This window comes from Nilaparvata lugens, chromosome 4, assembly GCF_014356525.2.
Source record: "Nilaparvata lugens isolate BPH chromosome 4, ASM1435652v1, whole genome shotgun sequence".
NCBI classification, from domain to species: Eukaryota; Metazoa; Arthropoda; class Insecta; order Hemiptera; family Delphacidae; genus Nilaparvata; species Nilaparvata lugens.
This window is the reverse complement of record NC_052507.1, coordinates 44,367,541-44,381,018: the sequence shown is the minus strand read 5'-3', so window position 1 is coordinate 44,381,018 and position 13,478 is coordinate 44,367,541. Positions and strand designations below refer to the sequence as shown.

General features: G+C 32.2%; 1 protein-coding gene across 3 annotated transcripts in view; it reads left to right on the top strand.

Moving 5' to 3' along the window:
- The window catches only part of LOC111056989 (autophagy-related protein 2 homolog B), a 113,131-nt gene that overhangs the window by 18,421 nt on the left and 81,232 nt on the right, over positions 1-13,478 (top strand). For all 3 annotated transcript variants that reach the window (XM_039427516.1, XM_039427517.1, XM_039427518.1), the window contains 4 exons: positions 5,576-5,722; positions 5,968-6,080; positions 8,961-9,121; positions 10,824-10,962. In XM_039427516.1, coding sequence (XP_039283450.1) covers positions 5,576-5,722; positions 5,968-6,080; positions 8,961-9,121; positions 10,824-10,962 — 560 coding nt within the window. The remainder of the gene's footprint in view (positions 1-5,575; positions 5,723-5,967; positions 6,081-8,960; positions 9,122-10,823; positions 10,963-13,478) is intronic.

The following is a 13,478-nucleotide window of genomic DNA, read 5'->3' as shown; positions in this document are numbered from 1 at the left end:
TAAGAAAATAATTGAAAGATATATTTATTTTTAAAAGATATGGGTTTGAAAAAAATAAAGAATGAGATGTATTTTATGTTCAGTTAACTCATGAATAAATTTTTGGACTACTTAGTATTGTCTTCGTTGAATGAATTTGAGATGTGTGTATGCTTCTCATAGCTCACTGCGTTTTGTATGGTAATAATTCAATGGAACTCTGACCTTTGGTGTTCGGAGAGATTAATCTTTCTTTGAATGCTGCATTGATCTATTGATACAGCTGAACTGCAAAGAATGCATCTAAACAGGTTCAGTTGGTAGATGTGCTGAGCTGGGGATACACCTCAATTCCCGATGTGTATGTGGTGAATACCAATACCTTAGACAAAATATAGCATCTTTCTACGCTATCTTTTGATTTGCCAATACTATGCAAAACCGCCTGTCTAAATGCACATTGTTTCACATTTGATGGAGATCTGAGTGCTCCATATGCAGCTGAGGATGAGGTCTGCCAGTGGCTGAAACATTCATTAGAGGCTACACAGATGTAGAATAGGGACAACTCTGAATTACTATTAAAATAATTTCGGCCCATGTACGCATAACAATTAATCAATCAATCTCTTTATTCAAAACATACATCAAAATGTACATGAATGCGTCTTTCTTTATTATTTTCAAAATAATAAAATAAATACAAGTAAAAAACAAAATACATCAACAATAGGTAGTCTAAATACATAATGAGTTGGCACTATAAAATTCTTCATAACTGTATAATTCTAATTCCACGATATACTTTTTCAGTTTGTTTTTAAACCTTGTAATATCTTTTTCATGATTAATCTTAGTAGGAAGGTAAGTGATGAATTTGATGCCCATATAGGTCGGGCTTTGTTTGTACTTCTCTTTACTATGTTCCCTGATAATAAAGTTGTTCCTATTTCTTGTATTATAGTCATGCACACTGGTTTGCCTGGGGAATTTGTCTTCATTATTTTTCACGTGTAATATTGTTTTATAAATATAAAGTCCATACACAGTCATTAATTCTAACTTTTTAAAAAATGTCCTGCACGACTCTTGTCTATTTAAATTGAATATTTTTCTTACTGCTTCTTTTTGGAGTTTTAATATCCTATTCAAGTTAAATGCACTAGTCCCACCATAAATCTCAATGCCATATGAAATATGAGAGTGGACAGTGGCATAATACACGGATCTCAAAGTTAATAAATTACAAATGGGTGCCAGCCTTCTTAGTGCAAATATTCCTGTACTTACTTTTTTACATACTCTTGATACATGCTCTTCCCAATTGAGTTTGTTATCTAGATCTACGCCTAAAAATTTTATGTTATTATTTAGGTTATTTAGCTTCAGTGTACTTTTTCTTTTGGGATTTCTACAGGTGAAATGTACAAATTTCGTTTTATCATTATTTAATAAAAGGTTCATTTTACTTAAAACGTTTTTTAAAAGCAATATTGTGTCATTACATTTTTCTTCGATTATATCCAAATCTTTGTCGAATATGCTTAAACTAATGTCATCAGCGTACATACAAAATTTAGTACTTTCAATGAAATCTTTCGCATATTTTGGTAATCCCCCCAAATAGCAAAGGAACAAAAATGGCCCTAAAACAGATCCCTGCGGAACAGAGTAGTTCATGTACCTTAAACTAGATTTAACATCACTTACTTTATTTTTATCATAATATTTTATATTTACATATTGACTTCGACCCACCAAATATGATTCCATCCAGTTGAGCTCTTTTCCACAAATTCCATAAGTTTCTAGTTTTTTTAATAATATTCTGTGATCTACAGAGTCAAATGCTTTTGTTAAATCTAGGAAGGTGCCAACAATGCTGTACCCTTTGTCCAATTTCTCTAAAATATTTTCAATAAACTCTATCAAGGCAGTCGTTGTAGACCTGTTTTTTCTGTAACCATGTTGTTCCGTGTCTAGTAATTTGTTTGTTTCAAAATAATTAATAAGCTGTATTAGCATACTTTTTTCAAATATTTTTGCCATTGAAGGTTGAATTGCTAAAGGTCTATAATTTAAAGGATCGTAAGGATCTCCTTTTTTGAACACTGGTATCACTTTTGATACTTTTAGTTCATCTGGATACTTACCAAGTATGAGTGACGCGTTAATTACATGTAGCAGAGGCTTAATTAGGAATGATTTAGCTTCTTTTATAATTCTCATGGGAATTTCATCATACCCTGCTGACCACTTTGGTTTAATTGAATCGATGATATTGGACAATGTCTCTTCATCAATTGTTTTGGAGATAAACTTGAAATCTGTGATATGTAGCTCTTTATCATTTATTGGTGTGCCAGATCTGCTTAGATTCGGTACAATATGAGTATCGACCATTTCTACAAAATTAGTGTTAAGCATATTTGCGACATCATAGGGATTATCTATAACTAAATTGTTATTCCTGAGTAAAATATTCTTGCAAACCTTATCATTTTTGTTTTGTGTCTCGGTATTCACTATATGCCAAATTGTTTTATTTACATTTGTTGAATTTTTTAGTTTAGCTTCAATGTGTTTAGTTTTCTTTAATTTAATAGTTTTTCTAAAGCGTTTCTTATGAGCTTTTAAATTTTCCTTCAAATTGATATCACTTTTATTTGTCCTAAATAATCTATTAGCTTGTATGAGATTTTCGTGCTCATTGACAACTTCAACATCAATCCACTTATTTTTAAGTCTCTTCTTCACAATTCTACTTAGAGGAAAATGCCAATTAAAATACTTTAGTGAATTGTAAAAATAAGTGAATTTACTCTCAACAGGACTCAAATAGAGCTCAGTCCAGTCTATTGTGGCTAGGTCATTCTTAAAACAAGTAATTTGATCATTTTCATACCTCCTAACCCTTTTAATAACTCCTTTACTTTTAAGCTTATTATTTACATCTAATATATTGAAAATTTGCCCATCGTGATCCGAGAGTGCCGTAATTAAACACTCCACAAGAATATCCCTTTTGTTAAGACTGGTGATGAAATTATCAATTGCCGATTCACATGAGTCAGTTATTCTAGTGGGTATATCTACGGTATATTTTAATCCATGCATATTTATTACATTGATAAAATCAGTTTTCTTTCTACCCTCCCTCAAAACATCGACATTGAAGTCTCCCCCTATTACTACATTTTTATTAATCTTACAGATCTCTATTAAAAATCGATTAAATTTTTCCAGGAACATCTCAATATTTTCTGATGGAGTTCTATAAAATCCAGCTACAATATATTTCTTGTTATATATTTCTATTTCGATTGTACATGTCTCAAAAATCTTATCTTCATTTATAACATTTATTGTCTTAGTCATGATGTTTCTGCATTCGATTAGTCTATCAGATACTAATATCAATACTCCACCCCCCCTAAAAGACTTCCTTACATACCAACACTTACAATAATATCCTGGTATTTTAATTTTTTGAATTTCATTTTCATTTAATTTATGTTCAGTCACAATAACTATGTCTGGTTTGATTTCCTGTAATGTAATAATTAGTGCATCAATTCGAGACTCCAAATGCTGTATGTTCTGATGGAAGATTACTAACCCATTCTTTAGTTTACAATTCACATTTTTTACTCTATAACTCTTAATTCTAGTTTTCTTGTCTTGATTCAATTTAAAATGTTTTAGGTTGGCAACTCTCCTTTTTGAACTAAATAGTTTAAACTAGATGTACTCATATTCATCATAGCACCAAATTGAGGTGTTTGTCCTAACAATAGCGAGACATTTTCATTCAGCTCAGCAGATACATTTTCATTACGTTTATCACCTGTAGTTTGCCCATTTGACTCCACTTCTTCTCTCATGTGTCCTATCGAGTCTAATCTACTCCTATCAATACCCTCGGCCATTCCACAATTTATTATTGGAATATTGGATACAGGCCTACCTGCATAATCAGTGTTATTTTTCATTTCCAAGATATGATTTTTCAACAATTTTACTAATTTTGGTTTACCTTTTTGTTTGTTTAAATGCAAGCCATGCTGCGTATAATCAGTGATGTCAAAATTGTTCAGATCAATGATCTTCGTGTTAGGTATATTTGTAATTTCATCAGCCATCCATGCGTTGAGCTTATTAACATTGATATTCATTAATGGTTTATCATACCTAAATGGGATGGATAATATGACTACTTTAGAGCGTTTAGAAATTTTCCTTATTCTACTTAGGTCTAAGTTTGTAGGCTGCACTGTTTTATTAACCACGTCGTTAGTACCTGCTAAAATTACCACACTGTCATTTACATTGTAGTCTTTTGTGAGCATGTCAATATCCCGCGTCACTTCGTTAAAAGTACCTCCTGGTTTCGATATAACCGTTGCCTCAAACCCACTTTCTTTCACCTGCTCATTCAACTCCCATCCAATGTCCCTCCCATGACTGTCAGACAGCACTAAAACTTTATTTACAATTTTCTTCTTATTTTTCACTGTTGACCTTTTTCTGTTATTATACGTAGCCCTTTTATCTCGTTTCTCATTCCTATTTACTGTGTATTGAGATTTATTTCCTAGATCTGACAAAATATCAAAATAATTAGCGGTATCAATTGAAACATTATTAATATTATCCAATGATTTCCCAATCCGTTGAGTATCACCAGGAGAATAAAAGTTTCTGAGATCCGCAAGTTCAGCCTCTAAAGTATCATTCTTATCTCTTAAGAAACTATTATCTGCATTGAGTACTTCAATTGTTGTTTTCATTTTAGTTACAGTAGAATTTAGTTCGTTAATTTCGTGATACAAATAATCTCTTGCTTCAAGTTTGAATTCAAGTTCAAATATTTGAGATTTAAGGGAAATTATCTCTATGTCCTTATCTCTCACTTCCTCGAATCCTAGGAAATCACTGTCAAGCTCATTTGAAGATAAGCTAGTGGAAAGCAGCATATCACCAGCCGTATCAACGTCACTATTCATATTATTGGTAGTAAATTAATAGTTATAAGGGTTTTACTGCTGATTAATGTCTTTTCAAATGACTTTATTTTTATAATAATTAATAAATAATTATAATATTATAGTACCGCTTAGTCAAGCTTGCAGAGATATGTCAGTGTCAGTTGAGTGTTATCTAGAAAAATATAAACTGTTGCAAAGTCATTCTAGAACTGTCAAAAACAGCTGTTACGATAAACTCGGTTTCCCGCTCAAAAATCTTTTTTAGGTTACCGGCTTCTGAAGCTAAACTTTAATGTCAAAGTGAACACGTCAGTGATCGATAAGAATCACAATCACTAAAAGTCAGCAACAACAAGTCCTGAATTGAAACTTAGAGAGTTGAGAGTTTTGAAAAATTCACTGCTAATAATAAATTGATATCAATAAAATTATTTGATGACAAATTGCATAAGAATTCGCATTTCCAGTGTTCATAGCTTGAGAAACTAAATAAATCATTTGGATGCAAATATTCTTCTCAGCTTTCTCCTGCTTTGGAAATCATGTACCTGATATACTTACAGTATATAATTATTTCAAATTATTATCATTCAATATATTTTTTCCAGCCCAATGAATATGAGATGACTGGTTCTCAGATTGATCCAAAGAATTTGAAAAATGAACCAATCAATCCAGTTCTGTTTGGAAAGTTGAATGGAAGACAAGAAGTCAGGATAAAGTTGAAACAAGGCGGAAACATACAAGGACCAAAGGTGATATTTCATAATCATTTAGTTATTATTTCACGAAAATATTGTATTGCTTGATCGGTATGTTTCCTGAGAAGTTGGGGTCACCAATTTGTTTTCTGTCCTTACACTCCACTACAACATTTTAATCGTGGGAGAAAAAAAACATTATTTTCTAAAATAGATAAAGATGATTATTAATCAATTTGGAAAAACTCCATTGTAGTGATAATTTCATCTGAATCTCAATCTCTCTTGATTTGTTTTAGGTTGAATTCGAATTGAATCTTGGGTCTTTGACTGTTTTCTCATCTCCAAGACAAATCCACCTTTTGATGGAATTGATGGCAGGTTTCGCATCGCCAAGCACCCAAGATAATAGGTAATGCTCGATATAATATCTTCTTAATAATAAATTGCTACAATAATTATTTATCAATAAAAATGTCTTTTTATGGGTCAGTGACTATAGTCTGGGCGCAAATGTCATGAATGAGGCACTCCGTGGTCATTTTTGAGTAACAGCCGTGGAAGATGTCTCAATTTCTTCTTTAGGTCTAGCATAATAAGGATCGTGATGATGATAAGTCGAAATCACAGTAAAACACATCGGAAACAAGATGTCCGCCAAAATTTTCATGGTTTTGCTAATATTTCATGGTATCGCTTGTATTTCAATAACCAACCGTTCAAGATATTCAACCATTATTTTAGACGAATTTTTTTTTCAAAATCTTCCTCTACAATTTCTTTTTCTATAAAATTTTCCTCTAAAACGCATATTTTTTTAGTTATAACCTACAAAAGCCCTAAACAACTTTTTTTCTAAATTTGTTCAAATTTCATACCATTGTAACTTTTTTGGTGCAAGTAATACAGAGATTTTAAATCTATAAAATTTAATTCAGTACTTTTTACTCTTTCCGATGACGCTCCAGCCGTAAAATATGGACTTACAGCTTCCAACCAAATGTCATTTTGAAGCTTTGGAAATATTCTACAACACGGAGCCAATAATACTAGTGTTTGTCCACTGCGAATACATATAAAGGGTGGAAAGTGAAATATTGTCCCCGAAAAATGTATGTTTCAAGTTTTTGAAGTTAAATAAATAATGTAAAGAGTGGTCGAAATGAGATGATTCTCTTGAACATCATAGTTTGGTTAATTCTTAACACTTTGGTGGTAAAACTAAACCGATATCTCTCAAAATAACTGAGTAACAAGCGATATAACAATTTCTGTCAATAATGACCACCATCTTGTATTTTTCAATGATGTCGAATATTTTCGTTGTTTCCATCGTCAATATTCTTATTAGACTTGTTGTAAAGAAGAGATTGAGACCATTTGCAAGACTCTATCTTGAAGTAGTCATGAAAAAATCGATTTTATAGTTCTAGCTTGTTACCTCATGCGTATGGAAAAACGCACCAGAAATCATGCAGGGTTTTCTTTGGAGGACGCTGAAGAACTCATTTTTTGATGTACATCGCATAAAGATAAATCGTTCCAAAGTTGAGAAAACGCTCTAAATTTTATTGATTTAAAATTTCTGTATCTCTTGCACAAAAAAAAGTTATAATGGTATGGAATTCGGACAAATTTAGAAAAAAAAGTTTTTAGGGCTTTTGTAGGTTATAATTGAATAAATATGCGTTTTAGAAGAAAATTTTATAGAAAAAAATTGTTGAGGTAGATTTTGAAAATATCTTCGTCTAAAATAATGGTTGAATATCTTGAACGGTTATTGAAATACAAGCGATGTAGCAAAACCCTGAAAATTTTGGCGGTCATCTTGTTTCCGAGGTGTTTGCCTGTGATTTCGACTTATCATCATCACGATCTTTATTATGCTAGACTTCACGAAGAAATTGAGACATCTTCCACGGCTGTTACTCAAAAATGAACACGGAATGACATTTGCGCCCGGACTACTATTGATTTGTTGTCTCTGACAATATATGTCATTCCATTATTCATTAACTGATTTAAGTACAACATAAGTACATTGAGTACATCTATAACACCTGTGGAAAGGAACAACAGGCTCAAACCTAAAATTGTTCATATCCCAATTTAAACAACAGCCTAAAAATATAGGTTATATGAATCACATTTATGTATTCACTGATATATTCTGTGTCGAATCAATAACAAACAGGAAAAAATGAAAATGAACTTTATTCTGCCTTTGAATAATACAACAGTTAAATACAATAATCGTTTCAGAATAAATTATACTAGCAGCAATTTTTCATAGACGCTGCCAGTTTACATTCATTCTATATATAAATTTCCTAATATAGAGGTAAGAGTTGCTAAATAAAATAAATAACAATTATTATCTGCGGTCATTGCGGTACAATGATAAGAATTTTCTAAGAAAAATACTGTTTACAGAGAACGAAACTTAGAGTCAAAATTTAGAGTTAAAAATTGAATGTTGAATAACAAAACTAAAAAAATTCAGAAGCATAGAAACAGTTCAAAATACAATTCAGAAAACTTATAATGCACTAATATATTCATGAAGAGATTACAATGGGGTTAAAACTACAATCTGACATGTTAAGATAAAACTTGAAGTAAACTGTCTAAATCATGTTGTTGAAACAACCAAGGTTTTATAATTTTCGTGAAATTTATAAGGGAGGTTTTCCTCCTCCTCCTGCCATCATTAGGTATAATGTTATATTGTTTTGGACGTAGATAAACAAATGATCTCACAAAAAAACTGAAGTTTATTCTAGGTAGTCGTGAGATGGAATCCTCTCATTGTCTTTCAGAAAATCAGGGTCTAAAAAACCCATTATTACCTCTACGCAAAAAGAAAATTCTTAATACTTTAAAAGCAAATAAATGCCGAAGTGGGAAAATACCCAGTGATCGGAACAAAGGATTTTTGAAAAGTATTATCCTAATAAAGTGCTTTTGTAATTTTTGTAGTGGACTGAAATGTACTTTTGCTGCTCCACCCCAACATAGAATGCCATATTCTAATTTAGAATTTAGCATGATGAGGTTTTATGTTTGTTGAGAAAGTATTGTAAACTTGTCCGTGAATAATGAGAAGGGCAATTTCAAATGATGCATCAATCTTCATTTTCAAAATATAATTATTTTTAGTTGGAGTGTCGAAGTTTTTTCAGTAATGTAGTTTCTACCATGATTCACGATACCAAATGGATTTCGACCTATTTTATGAATATTAATCATTTATAGAGATTAGTCCTCCTTGGTAATTGCATAATTTTTTCAGCAATGTGATGTGTCGTCCAAGGTCAAGCAAACGCATGGAACAACATGACTACGAGAGAATCGAACAACAGTTGATGCACCTACTTAATCCCGACACTAAGGGGCCGCGAGAAAGTAAAGGTCTGCACACCATGCAAGGCTGGTCGACGGCTTCAGTTGACGGTAGGCCTAACACCGATTTCCATACGTCAACATTTTTAGCGGTTCACAAAGAAAAATAGTGATATTATGTTAGAAAAAGGGCTTGAAAGGTATTAAGAAAGGGGGCCTTGAATTAATATTTTGAGTTTGCTTCATATCAAAATTATTGCTATGAAATAAATGAAATTTTACTTTCATCTAGCAACATTACCATTAGACAAAGTTAGGCCTAATACTAGATTTTCAAGATCAAATATAATATCTATAAAACGTAAAGTTGGCCACTAACAGTAGGATATGCATGATACATATGATACACGTCATACATTGTTGTGTCATCACAGCGAAATGCTTTGAGCAAAATGTTTTGAGGTTATGTTTTTGTATCTCTGATTTTTTTCTCCTCTGATTTAGATTATATATTATTCTTCTATCATTATAATTTGTAATTTCCCAGTGTTTTTTATTGTTATTGGTTGTTTATTTCATTTTAGAAGCCTCTCGCTGAAGACAAAACATGCATGATGGACATGTGTGTGTCATGATAAACATGCATGAATGATGGACATGTGTGTGTCATGATAAACATGCATGATGGACATGTGTGTGTCATGATAAACATGCATGATGGACATGTGTGTGTCATGATAAACTTGCATGATGGACATGTGTGTGTCATGATAAACATGTATGATGGACATGTGTGTGTCATGATAAACATGCATGATGGACATGTGTGTGTCATGATAAACATGTATGATGGACATGTGTGTGTCATGATAAACATGCATGATGGACGTGTGTGTGTCATGATAAACATGCATGATGGACATGTGTGTGTCATGATAAACATGCATGCGATCTTGGTGGTACATCAACCCACTACTGATCCAGCATTAGTCTATCAAAAGTTTTAGTCTGAAGGTCATTAAAATTTATCATAGTGCCTCATATTACTGATACATCTATAGGTGCGTACAGATTTACGCGCCGCGAACATGAGCAATTCACTTTTAATCAGCTGATGCCAAGCTTTTTGTATCTGTATCTTACCGTTTCTGTAAAAATACAGATATAGTCAGCTGATTAAAGGTGAATTGTTCATGTTCGCGGCGCGTATATCTGTACGCACCTTAAGATGCAACTAGTGATGTCAATCCTGAGATCCCGAATAAATCGAATTACAATAATAAAACATGATTGAAAACACAATAAAAATTATCCCTTTAAATAACCCTTTATTTTATTACAGCAAAACTAGTTTCAACTCTTTAAGAGTCATTTTCAAGTGTAAATAAGCAACATAGTTGTGCTTCAATAAAAGAAAGGGTAGGGCTATCCACCTACTTGATCATTTTTATTGTGTTTCAATAATCAGTAGCTCTTAAAAATAAAATTGAAAACTTAATTTATTATTTTTATTGTTAACCGAATGACACAGTGAAAAACGAAAAAGTATCCAACGAAGATAAAACAATATCATACAAATTTATTTTACCACCAAAACTTGTTTTTCCAATCCTGGGATTGAAATTCAGCAATCCCGAAATCTCGGGATTGACATCCCTAGTTGCTACACACACAGACGCCCATCCGTGTTTATATGTCTACGTACTTCACTACTTCTGCATGCAACGTTTTATTTCTGTCCATCTGTCTGCACACGCCTGTCTGTTGCTGTGTGCGTTGGTCTTTAGAATGATGTGGAGTGTATGATTTTCAGATGACAGTGACGAGGAATTCCATCCGGCGAGGGGGGGAGTGCGGAACAGTGGTAGAAACTGCAGTGACAGTGTTCTTTCGGGAGCGACCAGCTTGGATGGATCCATTTCGTCGACTGTTAGTAGCAGCACATATATGAGGTGAGTTCTTATCACAATTTACGGATTGATCTAAATAGATAGTTTTTATCAATGTCTTCAAAAGCTTGTTCTCAAGATACAGTTTCAATGAATGTGTTTCTAAAGAATTATTTTTGAAAGATCCACTTGTTGGGTATATGAGAATAGGATTGTGAAAATTCATTAATAAACTATAACGTTGCAATCTTAGCTGAAAAGCATACTGGATTCAAATTAACTACTGACAAATGATTTATCTTATTATTTATTTATTTAATTTATCATATAATTACCCACGCCCTAAGCCCATGTGGGCATCACACTCAGCAAAAAATAATAATAAGTTGGCCATTCCATTCACGTACAAATAGAAAGATAATTCAATTCATTTTTAGTGATTATACAATCATTTAAAAATATTCTTAATTTTTGTGAGTGTAAGCGAATGATGTTTGATGTTTGGATTCAAGTGACATTAATAAAAATTACCCTAAATAAAAATTATTAAACTGTGAACTTGTGATTATTTGTTATCAAATGTTCTGCAAAGTTAGATTCCCCATTTTGTTTATTCCAATCTCTGATGTGTTCTTTAATTTTACTTTTGAAACTTTTGAGAACACATCAGAGATTGGAATAAACAGAGTGGGGAATCTAACTTTGCAGAACATTTGATAACAAATAATCACAAGTTCACAGTTAAGGAGAATGTTGAGTTTCTGCATGTTAATAACAAAGGCAGATCTTTGAATATTCTAGAGGCTTTAGAAATAACAAGAGTAATTAAGGAAAATTCCCAGGATAGTTTAAATGACCAGATTCATTTCAACCAATACAACACTACGAATTTAGTTTTATCATAAAATTGTAAGCATACATTAGTCAATAGTTTTTCAATTTACATATTTGTTTTATTATCTTTCACACTTGTTTTCTTGGTTCTTATTTTGTACTGAGAGTAAATTTTGTTATCATTGCTTAAGCCGCCATTTTGTCACACCGTTGAGTGGGAGGAGACTGTCTAGGAGGGCCAATGGCAGGCGTTCATGCCCTTGACCAATAGCAGTACTCGCCTACTAGTATAAATTCTGCTGCTCTTGTATTTAGTTTTAGTTTATCAGAGATTGACAATGGTGTAATAACCGAAAACGGTCTTTCTAAGTATTAATAAATCTGTGGTTTTTTGACAATTTCTTAGTCTTTTTCATTCAATATGATCACAATATCAACTTCTCAACTACACAAAAAATTTAATAGAATCAACAGTTGGCAACAATTTGCAATTGTGCAATTGGATAATCACATTTTCTCGAATTTCGAGCTTATTTTAAATTTTAGGTGGAAATGTTACTGAACATTAATTGTAGAGATTTTCATGCTCAATCTTTTCCACTCGAAATTTTTTGTTTAAATTGTATCTGAAGCCTGATAATTGGGAATCTAAAATCAAACTTTGCATAGATGGGGTGGAGCTCTTAAATTTTTTACAGATATGAGACTTGTGGCAGTTGATAGAGCTTATCAATTACTATTTTTGGTATAAATTTAATCGAAATCGTTGGAGCCGTTTTTGAGAAAACCCTGTTTTTGACAACATTTTCGCCATTTTAGCCGCCATCTTGAATTGCATTTGATTGAAATTGTTCGTGTCAGATCCTTATATTGGAAGGACCTTAAGTTCCAAATTTCAAGTCATTCCGTTAATTGGGAGATGAGATATCGTGTACACAGACACACATACACTCATACACACACACACACACACACCACACACACACACACACACACACACACACACACACACACACACACACACACACATTTATAAATTGGGGTACCTTAATTTTTTTCGGAAAGCAATACTTTCCTTACTATGGTAATAGGGCAAGGAAAGTAAAAAAATACGTATCGATTTCTTTGTAGGCCTATTCAAAGCAAAACCTTTGAAAGGTGAATGAATAAACATTTCATTTTACGTTATGCTATTATTGATCGTTGATCCTAACCAGTGATTTTGGAATAAAAATTTCATTAGGCTATTGAGATTGAAAACGTACAGTATTTGTTTTGAAAAAAACTGGAGGAATAATTTATTATTGTTATATTATTATTAATTTGTTGAATATGACATTAATTAATAACATTCAGATTGGAATATAAATTCCTAGTCAATCCTTGTATTATTTTTTTGAACATTTTTAGGTTATGTCAGTCATAAAATAATGTTAGTTTTTTACGCATAATTCTGATAATAATTTTATTCTAAAATGAACTTGCAAACTATAAATTATGAATTTAGATGGAATAATCCAAATAATGTAGGTATTCCATGACATCTATTTGGCTTTTTATCTACTCCAAAACAATAACTAAATTGTGTTTGCTCAGTTAAGTCTAGAACTTAAATTTGAACCCTACCCCAGTCGAGGGTTAAAAATCACGCTGTTTCAAGTCCTGGACTTAACGATTTTGATAAATCCTTGACTCGGAAATAGGCAAGAATCTTATTCAAGTCCTGGACTTATAAGCCCTTCACT